At 41.4% G+C, this 12,768-nt stretch overlaps 1 protein-coding gene across 2 annotated transcripts in view; it reads left to right on the top strand.

The window, feature by feature from the left end:
• The first annotated feature begins 173 nt into the window (after positions 1 to 173).
• The window catches only part of S6kII (Ribosomal protein S6 kinase II), a 36,996-nt gene continuing 24,401 nt past the window's right edge, over positions 174 to 12,768 (top strand). For both annotated transcript variants that reach the window (XM_084591331.1, XM_084591322.1), the window contains exons 1-10: positions 174 to 395; positions 2,067 to 2,114; positions 2,951 to 3,085; positions 8,151 to 8,232; positions 8,327 to 8,407; positions 8,507 to 8,586; positions 8,865 to 8,971; positions 10,726 to 10,903; positions 11,630 to 11,700; positions 11,783 to 11,871. In XM_084591331.1, coding sequence (XP_084447457.1) covers positions 339 to 395; positions 2,067 to 2,114; positions 2,951 to 3,085; positions 8,151 to 8,232; positions 8,327 to 8,407; positions 8,507 to 8,586; positions 8,865 to 8,971; positions 10,726 to 10,903; positions 11,630 to 11,700; positions 11,783 to 11,871 — 928 coding nt within the window. In that variant the 5' untranslated portion in view covers positions 174 to 338. The remainder of the gene's footprint in view (positions 396 to 2,066; positions 2,115 to 2,950; positions 3,086 to 8,150; positions 8,233 to 8,326; positions 8,408 to 8,506; positions 8,587 to 8,864; positions 8,972 to 10,725; positions 10,904 to 11,629; positions 11,701 to 11,782; positions 11,872 to 12,768) is intronic.

Here is a 12,768-nt window from a genome sequence, read left to right as displayed (position 1 = left end):
TCCTAAACTGTTACAGTCACAAATTAAGTGCTATTGGACCGTTATTGAACTGCTATATGGTAAATAAACCTTGCATACCGGTACAACTGCTACACCAACGTGACCTCCAGTACTCTGTGTAATTCTTTCATTTGTCCACCGTGTTCTTGTCAAAGCGAATACCGAAGCCAAAGAACAGTCTTCTGCCGGCTGGCGCCGCCGCCGCCCGTGCTGAAGCTTTACTTCCGAGCGCAGGCCATCTTGGCGGAAGTTGCCGCCAGGAAACAGATGACATAACATATATATGTGTCTGAGAGTGAAAGGTTTCAATCATATTACGGTTTACGCTGGCGAGCATAATGCCGTTAGCTCAGCTTGCGGCGGACCCTTGGGTCGAGATCAAAGCGGACTGCGGGGTGAGTGCGCCCATCGCCTATTCATTATTCACAGACGTCCAACGGCGACGTCTAACACAAACATTGACCGGCATCTCTTTTCTTGGGTTGTTTTTGTATGTTACCTTCTCTCGCGATATTGGTGCTGTAACCTTGAAACTGTCTTGCACCGCTCCGTGAACACCTCGACCATTTGACAGACCTGTTTATTACGTGTTTTTCACACTGCGGATTCCATGTTTGTGCATCTGGCCATTATTAATAGCTTTTTTTTTTTTTTTATCCTCCCTCCGTTTTGAGGGTTTACCTTGTCCCTCCTTGGACGCTGACTCAGGGTAGCCGCAGTACCGGCGCACGGTGTGAGATTTGATATTTCCGTTGCGCGGACCTAACGCGACAAACGCTGAAACATGTAATCGCAGGTCATCAGGCACTGCCAGACGAGAGCTTCGATAAGATAGACCCGCGCGCACATTTCAGTATTTGTATCACTCTTCAGCTTTTCCTCTTCTCTTGTATCTGTCGTAGTCTCTGCGTTCTTTCGCTGAGCGCCTTGTCTAGCAGTGCCTGACAAGCGCCTGATTTACTTGGGAACCACGAAAAGAATCTTTATTGTGGTGAAGGAATACCTTGTCGGCGCGTCCAGCGCGCGAAACACGCAGCATAGGGAGCGCGGTGAACTCGGGCACGTCACGTATTTCGAATTCTTTTATGCGGTGCCGTGTAGACCCCTCGCATCCGCTTGACGTGTTCTCCACAGTACGTGTTGCTACTGGAACGTCAGGAACGCATGGATATTTGCGCGCAGGACAGGACCTGGTCCGCTTTCGTTTAAACGCGTTTCAAGACGCTTTCAGGGCAGACTTATGATACTTCAGACCTTGCGTTGAAGTGGCCCTTATGCATTTCGTTTCAGTACTTTTTGAGCTAAATAAAATTAAGCTTTGCTGGACATTATGTGGAGACCTCGCCTCGCTGAAAGCCTTTCATCGGTCACACTACTTGCACTATATGTATACGTTTTCATTGTACCATTTCATGCAGCTAAAAATGCTAAAACTGTTTAGCTAGGGTGACATAGTGCGACAGCTCCTTTCATAAGGAGCTGGTTTAAGGATGTGTTCTTTAGAGACCTCTTCCTGCCTGCGAAGTGATAATGGATTAGCTTTGAAATGTCCTGTGCATTTACTTGACAGTAACGTTTCTTGGAAGTTTCACTTGCACGGTACAAAAATTAACATTGAATGGTAAATCGTTCATGTTCCAGGTTGTTATTTTTGATAAGAAATTCATTTATACAAATTGAGTGTGGCCTAATTAATACGGGAGGGAGTCATAAAAGAGAATTACAAGGGGGACCTCCTGTTCTTAAAGGCATTGTAGAGGAGTGAAAAAGGCAGAAAAACAGCATTGATGCTTTGTAACAATTTGTGTACAATGACTTGAAATAATACTTGACACAGTGATAATGGCAAAGAGATAAATAAAGCATAATGTAATTATAAATTTGCTAGTAAAAAAAGTTGCCGGTGCATGTAAAACAAGGTTTAGGTGATTGAGTTGTCTGGATTTGTTTTTAATGTTTTAATCTAACGTCATTCAAGATGCGACTCTCAAGTAAAAGATCAGTTAAGATGGCATGGTATGCTTGTGAGGTGAGGGGTCTTGATGTCATTTACATTTTTTTTCCAGGGTCCGCCAGGTGAGGACATGGCTGTCGATGAAAATGACGAAACACAAGTTAGTTTTCTTTCATATTCTTCTTGTCCTTAGGTTGTTATTGTGTAATGTGCCAAAAACGTTGTGGATGCATCAAAACAAATTTGGAATTCATATTTTTATCGTGGGTACCCCATCTACTCATTCCGAGCATCTTTTATAAATTTAAAAACTCTAAACAATCTTCTAAAAAGTCTGCTTTCTTCAGGCTTGTTATTTTGATGATAAGTTCTCTGAACTGCTAATATGTATTGCTTTTATAAAAATATGTGCTTCATGTTGAAAGACATTTGGATGGCTTTGTGGATCGTAGTATTTTTATTGCCCACCACGGAGACCACGGTGAGGTTGGGTCTGTGGAAGCAAACAGCAAATTGTTATTTCCTATGGGCATAATTTATGGCTGTGCTGTATGCGACTAAACCTACTTATTCACACAACACCAGGAAGCAAAATAAAAGCAAAAACTAAATTTTCAAGAGTTTTCCTTAGCGACATTTAAAATGTGCCACTTTAATTGCCGAGTTCTTTGTATTTGCCATCTTCATTTTTTGTTCAGGTAATGTTTTGTTGTAATAGTAGTTGCATTAAAGTGCATAACTATTGGTCGCGTCACTTCTGTGCATACTCTGCTTGTAGTATATTCTTCCTTTTTCTTTGCCTCATTTGTGTTAGGCTTGCAGCAGGTTTGTGCGTAAGTCACTTCAGTGCTTTGAATCACCTCTACAATTTTTAGCATACGCCACAGAAATCTTCAAGTGGTAAACAAAAAAAATAAATGAATGTCATTTTTTATGAAATGGTGTCTTTTTTTTCCCCGGTGTGTTTAATGGGCAAGCAATGCTTTGCATCTGCAGGACATGGACACTGGAGATATGGCTGAAGGGACGCATGAGATTGAGCTGACAAATGTCACAAAGGAAGGCCACCCAAAGGGTGACCCTAGTCAGTTCAAGCTCCTCAAGGTTCTTGGACAGGGCTCTTTTGGGAAGGTAAGCAGCCTTTGTGTTAATTTATATGTATACATAGATATGTTTCCCTAATAAAACTTTCAGCAATTTTACCTTTTATTGCTCTCATAGTAGCTTTTAACAAAGAATGTTCACTTCGAAAGTCCGTTATCGCTGCACTGGCAGAATAACTGTCAAGTTCCCCAAGCACGTTGAGCTTGTACCATTTAGCACAGAACAAAGGCTGAGGTTACTGGCAAGTAATGTACAAACAAAAAGCAACAGAAAAAGATTGAAGTTTATTCGTATGTACCAAGTTCTCGCAATCGCTTCATGTGAAAAACATTAGGTTAGAGAATTTTTTGTTGGTTTTTTTACAGAAGCCATCGCTTAAGCACGCCCATAGCTTCAATCTAAAGTTCTAACAAGGCCATCTGCACAGACAGTGGAGGTTCATTAAATCCGAGTGGTTGAATTCGTTTATGCCCTTTCAGAAAAAAAGTATGGGGGTGCTTAGGAGTTTCCAAGAATGCTGAAGGCAAAAGCCTAATTGGAAGTTGTGCTTTGCATCTTTCGTTCACACTCTGTGAAATCACTCTCCCATTAAACACTTCGATCACCACAGCACATATCTTTCACATGTATTTGCAAATGGCAGTTACGACGAGGGGAATTCTTGCCTGCGACTAGGAGCCGGTGTGTTATCGCCCATAGAGGTGGGGAATGAAGCTCGAAGCCCACATGGCTATGTACATAAGGTGGGCGAGTGCGCTGTGATCGTACTGCTGCCGAAGACAATTCCTTCTAGCGGTGGACATCTCCCGTGCCACCGCTGACATTTCCCTCCTCCTCCCCAATGCTGCTGTTGTCCTTACGCAAAGCCCTCTGGTGTTCTTACACAAGATATGGAGAATTATGAACTCAGCCTTGGGAAGCTGGGATAGAGTAGTGCGTAGCTCACTCGGGTGGCCACGGGGGCGTAGTAGTTTTTCCAGTCCTCTTGGTGTGGACACGATTAACTTATTTTCTGTACCTCATTACGCGGTCCTAAAACATAGCGATTAAGACTTTTGCCTTAAAAGTGTGCTATAGGAACACAATAAAGGTTTCAAAAACCTCGAATTTCCTAACCTCACTAATGATACTACCACCTTTACTAAATTGGGATTTTTGTTGTGCAAACTTCAGTAATCATAATGCCATCTTTATTATATTCGATACTTCAGTGATCGAATATAATAAAGATATAAGATATATTATCGAGTATTTGTATCGAGAATCGACTTTGGTTTTGTATCTTGTACCGGTATCTGAAATACTGTTTTTCGGGTTATTGAGTATTGGTACTGAAGGTACTTTATTGAAATATCTTGCTCGGCCCTGTCTTCATGGTAGAAAAATTAAAATTAATTAAAATGATTTTTTTTTTTTGCGAGGTGAGGTGCACTCAGCACCGAAGGCACCTACCAACACTGATTGCAAGATGCAGCCTTATAGCAGACAAGAAACTGAACGCGGAGTGCATCTCCAAGTTAGAATGCTTATTTTTCACGCTCTCTGGCTAAAAAGCAAACGCTATCAAGAGTACAGCAGACAACTAAAAAGAAAAACGGAAAGGAAATGCAAATTTTGGGCCATGTCAACAGAGAATTGGCTAGTAAACTAGAATTGAAGCTTGGATTGATTAAAACGCAGCACATAACCTTCGAATGCTGTTTTCACACCACTGGGAGCCTGGCTAACCGAAGTACTCGATAAGCTGGTGATAGAATATGGAGCCTAGACGAAGAAGCACGCCCAGCAAGCAACCAAGGAAAGCATTTCACGAGCGCAGACAATGGCGCTGGACAGCTGTAAAGCTGAAAAAGAAGGATGCAGCTCGAAGCAGTCACCACAGAGTAGTGTCGTATTGAAAGGGAAGGCCGAACGTATGCATCAGGCCACTTTGATTTATTAATTTAGGCCATAAATTTGAATGGCATGTTCTGAATTCTTTGAACTCATTTTTCTCACTTTTCACTTCTTCCAACATAGCAACCGTTAGGAAAACTGATTTCAAAACTTTTTTTGTCAAAGGCTGCTTTAAAGGTGTTTTCTCGATTAAAACTTTGTTGGGAGTAAGATAAGATACTGTTTGGATTCTTAATTATTCTTGCAAGGTGAAAAAAATATATAACATGTGACATAGAATGAGAACAGAACAAAAAATGAAATTAGTTTTTAAAGCGCTCACCCTTTTACAAAAATGTCGTAAAGAACTCACAGTTAGCCTTATCCTGCACAATGAACTAACTAGAAGTTATGGTTATGGTTGGTACATTATCATTAGTATTGAAATCCTAGCTTTCTTAAGCTGACACACTTAATTACTCATTGCGACAGCTACAACTTTTTCCATTGGTGCTAAGGGATGTAACACAGAATATTTTCTAATAAGAGGAAGATAAGCCATCCCTGAAAATTTTATTGAAATCTGTTTAACAGTTCAAAAGTTGACCCTTTAGCCCCACATCCCCCCTTAATACGATAAGTGAGCCCACATCTTTGCGAGGAGCAATTTTATAATGTGCTTTGTGGAAAAAAGGAAATTTATTAATTTCAAGGAATAACCTCTCTAAAAATGGGCCACACTAAATACCTAAGCATTTTACCTTTGGCCCTGAAAGCTAAAATAAATGAAGTGATTATTAATTGCCATCTTGCATGGCAATCATGCACGAGAGACTCAGTGCAAGGTCTATGAAATCATGCCATTCAAGATTTCTTTTTTTCTTTAAACATGCTTCCAATGCTTATTATTTATTAGAATTGGCCCTAAATTATGACTAGCTTATGGAAATGCTGTTTGCATCAAAGGTGGTCTCTTTGTTATTGTAGTGCGGTACTTGTAAAAACGGTTAACCATGCCACTCAAAACAGCCTGCTGCTAAATAGTATTTGCTGATTTTACTAGGGAATTTTTAGATCTGATTATTAATTCTCTAGTCATCTATTATTATTTATTGTCAGCTAATGCTTCTCATATTCTTACTTGCTAACTTTATAGACATTATTATCCATACTGCCTGCATAATTTAGCCACGGAGCTCTTTTTTTTGCAAGCTCTGTGGCTGACTGTTTGTCTCGGTGCACCAATATTTAGTCAGTTTTGTCAGTAATTTCTAATAGTACAGCAGGACGAATAAAATGTGATTGTATGTCATTATTTAATGCAACAGCGTGTAGGGGGTATACAACTTTTCCTTTTAGTATTGTAACTTTTGACTCTCACCTTCAGGTTTCTGCATTTTGTTAGTGGTAAACGTTCAACAGTATGTGCAGTGTAACTTTTAAATACTCGGGGCAAAGCTCTAAAGTGCCCACTTGTTTAATTTTGTGTACCTACAACCTTTGTCAAAAATTTTCAGTCCATTAAGGTTAGTTCCAGGCCTTGCTGGGCATAGCCAGTGTACTGTGAGAGCGAAAAAAAGGCTTAGCATCGTCTCTTATCATCATTATCATTACAATTATAAGCATTCAAGGCTCCACTAGGGCCCTGCTCCGTGAGGCAGCAGCAAACTTGGTGGCTTGTGTATATACACATTGTGACGAAGGGGGCAAATTTGTAAGTTTTACAGAATCATTCTTCTCTGGTTAGTTTTGTTGCATGGTTGAATGCTTTTTAGCAAACCATCTGTGCACATCTTAAATGGACTAAAAAAAAATAAATTGTAATTTTTTATTAAAAAGTATTTATTTAAACAATACATGCAGGAATATGATTTCATGCATTTGTTGGCAAGGGCGACAGCCCGAAGAGAAGAGGTACATTAAAATAATAATTGGCCGTTATGTATCATAGTATAATAAGGAAAGTTATAGCAAAAAGTACAGTGCAAGACAAGAAAACAGTATGGTAGTACAGTGAAACCCACTTATAACAATGCCGCTTTAAACAATATATTGGATATAACAATGGGCAGCCGTAGCACCATCAGCTTTGCCATGTGTATTATGGTAAAGTAACCAGCATATAACAATGCTGTGCCAATGCATTATTGATTATAACAATTACATTTGGTCACTGAGGGCGAACCCTAGCAGGGAAAAAAAAGAAAAAAAAAAAAACTCTCAAATACTTGCGACCATGCCAGCCAAACCACATTACTGAGTCCTAAGAATGATAAAGTCCCTGCGAGACATTATTTGTGCAAAAAATCTTTCACTCGGCTTTGTGCAGCAGTTGGATACCCTGCAGAGAGATGTCAACAATATTGTCATGAAGCAGTCAAATAGATTTAAGCTGATTGATTATTGTTTTGCCTGCAAATAAGGGAAAACTGTAAGCTACTTCCTCTTTAACAAAATTTCTCAGTTTCTCATGTTTTCTTCGTTGTTTTGGCTTAACCCAGATATAAAAATTATTGGTTATAACAATATTTTCTTGGCACTTCAGTATTGCTATAAGTGTGTTTGACTGTAATGCTAGCCATTAAAAATATACTTATGCTGGCACTTAAATGATGACGCATGCAGTGAGAGTTGGACATCATGCAGTACACAGTTCCAGCCTTATTAGCTTGAAAAGATAGAAAGGAACAAAGTTGTCTTAAGTGCTACCTATTTTCATAAACAAACTACAGTTCATCAACTTTTTTTTACATAGATCCCGGACTCTAGAATAGATCACTATTTACTACCAAACGATGACCCCAGAGTTCTTTTGCATCTTGGTGCCACTAGTTTAAATGAAATGGTGGCTAATATAGTTTAATCCAATTTTCATGGCAAAATATCTGCACAGCCAAAAAGAGGTACAGGATCGGTTTTTTACAAAGCACTTGTTATGTCGTACTTACTGCCCGGCTGACTAGTAGTTGTTTCTTAGATGTTGGAGAATTGTTTAGGATGCGGAGAGTGGCTGGCGATTATGAAGCGGTTTCGGAGCTGAGGGTGTGTCCGTCACTGTTCCAGAAAAACTGCCTTGTGCATGGGGCGAGCCGTAAGCTGGCCTCTTTGCGAGACGAGCCAGTTCTCGTTGCTGGTACTTTTTGCCAGCAGTTCAACCTGTCGTCCCCTTCATGCAGGCAGCTCAGCACTTCAGTAGAAACTCTTCTGTTTCTTGTAGGTGTTTCTTGTGAAGAAGATTATGGGCCCCGACGCCGGCACACTGTATGCCATGAAAGTGTTGAAGAAAGCGACATTAAAAGGTCGGCCTTGTTTGCAAATGGCTCGTCTTCCAAGGAGGAGGTCTGCCGAGCAGCATTTTTCATCTGTTCCTTTTTTTTTTTCTTTATTTGGCAGTAAGGGACAGGTTAAGAACAAAAATGGAAAGGGACATCTTGGCTGAAGTTCGACACCCCTTTGTTGTGAAGCTGCATTATGGTGAGTGCTTCTTCTGTGTATGACATTTTTTGTTTTTATGCCATTTTACTCTTTAGAGACGCTCATAACGACTCTTCTTTTTACTCTCTCACTCTGCAGCTTTTCAGACAGAAGGAAAGCTGTATTTAATCCTGGATTTTTTGAAAGGCGGAGATCTTTTTACAAGGTTAAGCAAGGAGGTAATTTTGACTTGGCATTTTGCATTTTGTCAACTCCTCCGTCGCATTACTCTTGTTTCCTGTTGCAACTTCTGTTCTCAACAACTTCTTTTTAAACACTTTAACCTTTATGGATTTGGAATTTGGCACACATAGTTGACTTTGTCACTGGTTTGCAAGCAGTGTGCGTGCGTGTGTGTCTGTGTGTATAAAATGAATACACATACTGCGGAGTGTGCGTCTTCATTTAGCTCTGGAAATTTCGTGCAGGCCTTTTAATCCTGCCTGTGTGGTTTCAGGTTATGTTCACTGAGGAAGATGTGAAGTTCTACCTGGCAGAACTGGCTCTTGCTCTGGACCATTTGCATGGCTTGGGTATCATCTACAGGGATCTGAAACCAGAGAAGTACCCATGCTTTTTCATTTACTTTTTTTGTCATTGTTTAGCTAAAATAGTCATTTGATCTAGGCTAACATTAAGCATACACATGGGCTGGAAGTTGCTCTCCACGCTCATTTGATACCTTGGCATATATGCTGTGAACATAGACATTTGAGTTTGTAGGTTTACTTGTCCTTCCTTTTTACAGTTTTTTTGCTCTTAGTTGTGAGTTTGACAAGTTTGTTCCTGCAAACATCCATTATGCCCTGGGCACATTTATTGTTTCCTGCACATGTTCTCAGTGCATAGTCAAGGTCTCCAGGGAATCACAATTGAAGCGATATTTACACAGTAAAATGAAAATGTCTTTAAGTAGAAGGGGCATTAAACAAAAATAGAAAGAGACTTGAATGGGAATTTTTGTGTGTAGTTGACACTTTTTGTGGCTCTGAGGTGCACGGAGAGGAAAGACAGCACAGCAAAATGCACTTTGCAGTAGTGATTGCAGTGGTGACTGTCTGCACAGGAAGCATTGTTGTTGGCTACAGGTCGACCCCACTTCGGGAGGAAAGAGGAAAGTGTCTGCATTACTGATTGGGTCTGGCATGCTCCATAAGCACAGGGCGTCTACTTTGAAGTCGATATTAGTGGTGGAATGGCGGTGCCATTCGCACTGAACTGCCAGGTGGCAAATCCTGCTGCATGCCACTGCAAAATCAATTGCTTACTTTTACACCACACCTACACCAAAAGGTCCTTGAAAAACTTTGGCAAGAACGAGAACTTAAGCCGGCACGTGTAAAAACGAGGGTTATGGAAATATTTGAACTGTCGAATAGTTTTTGAACAGAAACTGCTTGTTTGATTTGATTTGCACCATGAGTCTCCGTTCGCTGTCCAGAACAAATATCCAAAAATTGCTCTCCATTCCTGCTATCTATTCCTGCTGTCCAGAAATTACGATAGAAAACTGCAGTATTTCTGAGTAGCACTTGCCAGCTTGACAGGCATCGTTACCAGCACGCGTGCAGTGAAAGAAATTCATTGATGGCCACTGTGAGCTCTGGCTGCTCTGATGTACGGGGCTGCAGTGCAAAGCGTCTAGTGTGTCTGACGAGCGAGGAGCGCGGTTTCGGGAGGAGTCTGATCCCTTCTAGCAGCATGCATACTGGCATCGACGTGTCACCTCTCCCCCAGTCCTTTTGAGGCCGTGAGGCACTGTCTTGTCAAATGCGCGTTTTTTTAGAGGCCAGTTTAGCTTCGACCCAATCCCAATTTCGCGACCTGCTCCCAGACCAGCAGCAGCACTCCGCACAAATCGCCATACAAGATCAGCCACCTCCCCGTTTCCCACGGTCCCCGACACATTCATGGCTGAGAACCGCTGGTGTAAGGGACGGTGACACCCGCATTTATGCCCGAGCGGCTCCTTTTTGTTTGTGAGCTTTGTTGGTGTGCCGCTTTGTCTTATTCTGAGTAATTGAAGAGCAGAAGCACTACCTTCGGGCTTTAGTATAAGTACTAATATCATTCTTGCAATTTGCGGAGATTTTTTTTTTTTTTTCATCCTGAAGTTTTTCTTAGAGCAGTGTAAATATGAGATTTGAATGTCGGGTTGCTGATTTAGTGCCGCTGAGTGGTTCAGTTTCGGCTCTCCTCCATGTTTGGTTTAAATCCCACATTCAAACCAAGCAAAATGAATGGCACACTCTCCTTTTGTGCCGTGTGTGTGGTCATGATTGGGGAGACGACGTTCAGTATCCTCCCCTTCTGTGCAGCATTCTTCTGGATTCTGACGGCCACATAAGCCTGACGGACTTTGGGCTGAGCAAAGAAGCACTCAATGACCAGAAGGCATACTCTTTCTGCGGCACCATCGAATACATGGCCCCCGAGGTCATCAACCGCAAAGGACACACCATGGCTGCTGATTGGTGGTCGTTTGGAGTACTCATGGTGAGCATGGATTTCCTTCTCACTACTGTGCGCCATTGTAATGTGAGGGAGGTGCTTATTGGTTGATACTGCTTTTGCCACAAAAAAGGCATGCCTACCTAAAGGCTTATGTAAAAGCCATAAACAAAAAAAAGGAATAACTTTGCTAGGGACCAGACACAACCAAGAATTGACCGGTTCAATGCGGGCTGTTTTTCGTTGCCATGTCGTATCTGTCATTTTCGTATTTGTACGCAAAACCTGCAGAAACGTTTGCATATTTCATAGCTCCCATTTTTTTAACTTCTGCAACCAGCCACATTGTGCAAAGGAAACGGATCGATTTTTTGCAAACCTGATAGTTGCTTCGTGCAACAAGTAATGTTTTGAATACTAGATCTTGGGTATCATCTGCTCATTCTTTCGTGCGTAAGCGTGGGCGTAGATTGTGAACAAGTACTACAAACAAATGCACGCTAAATTGTTTTTGAGTTTGTGTGTGCGTGCTCGTGAACGCACATGTTTGTGAAGATGTACAGCCACATGTACAACATTCACTGTTGTCTGCTTTCACAGCTTTAAAACTCAAAACTATACAAGCAATGGGCCTAAAGGGCCAGCATAGTTTTGAGGAATGGCCAGTTGCTGATGGTCCTGGGCGGCTTGCAGGCTTTGTGTTTGCTTTTTGCTTTGTATCGCTGTCAGACAAGTGGTCTAACCTACCTGGTGTTCCCTTAACGTTTCCAGTTTGAAATGCTGACTGGCGGCTTGCCCTTCCAAGGAACCAACCGGAAGGAAACTATGATTCAGATACTCAAGTGAGCATGTGTGGGGTTTTGGCAGTGCAGTTATTGCCGCCCATTATTTGTGTGCGGTGCTCATCCTATTGTCTGCTCCTAGGGCGAAGTTGAGCATGCCACAGTTCCTGAGCCCTGAAGCGCAGAGCCTCCTCAGGGCACTGTTCAAGAGGAACCCTGCCAATCGGTTAGGTGAGGCTAATCTTATTTAATCACTAGCAGTACTGTTTTGGAGGCCGCTGCTCTCTTGTGAAAGAATTAGAAAATTGAAGTTTTGTTCTGAAGGATATACCTGCAAAGAAAACTTGTGGATCTTCCCGAACGGTAGCCCTCATACAAGGTGAGAGTGGAAGGCCAGCCCATCGCATTTGCATTGAACAGCTACGTGCTACATGCTTCCACAAGTGTCGGTGAGCACTTGTTACAGCTTGCTTATTAGAAGTGCTGATTCTTTCGCATGACCCTAGTTGAAGTTGAAATGTGTGAACTGAAACACCTGGGGATTTGATGCTTTTGGAACCTTAAATGTGCTGGTTACGTCAATGTAAGCTGTCATTCCAGTACCCTTGTTGCTGTGACTTGTGTTTTCTCTACTAAAGGAGTGTAGGCACCTAGTTTTCTGTTTTATTCTTTGTAATGGTATGTAAGATTACTGATCATCGCACGGATTACCACATGCTATTTGCCTGTGACAGCTTATCAATTCATGCTTAAATTTCTTTTTCTTTTTTTTTCTTTTTTGCTATTTTCAGTTCGGTGTCAACTTCCGAGTGATGGCGGTGATATCAAAGTTGAGTTGAGGTCACTTGAGGGATGAAAGACCTGTGATATTGTCACTCTTGTGTCATTTTAATTCACTACAACTAATAAAGTCAGCCTGGTTCAAGAACAGAAACCACAAGTGAAGAAGCAGCAGTTATAATGCAGTTCATCTCTCAAATTTTAGAACTTAAGGGGCCCCTATAACATTAATAGCGATAATATTCTAATGGTAGAAACCCCTGGAAGTGGTCTTTGTGTAGTAGAACCCCGCTATAGTAAACTCTGATGAAGTAAAAACTAGGATATAGTAAAGTGAAACTGAATTCC

This window comes from Amblyomma maculatum, chromosome 1 (genome assembly GCF_055883805.1).
Source record: "Amblyomma maculatum isolate TAMU_Amacu chromosome 1, ASM5588380v1, whole genome shotgun sequence".
Classification (NCBI taxonomy): Eukaryota; Metazoa; Arthropoda; class Arachnida; order Ixodida; family Ixodidae; genus Amblyomma; species Amblyomma maculatum.
This window is presented reverse-complemented; position numbering and strand designations above follow the sequence as displayed.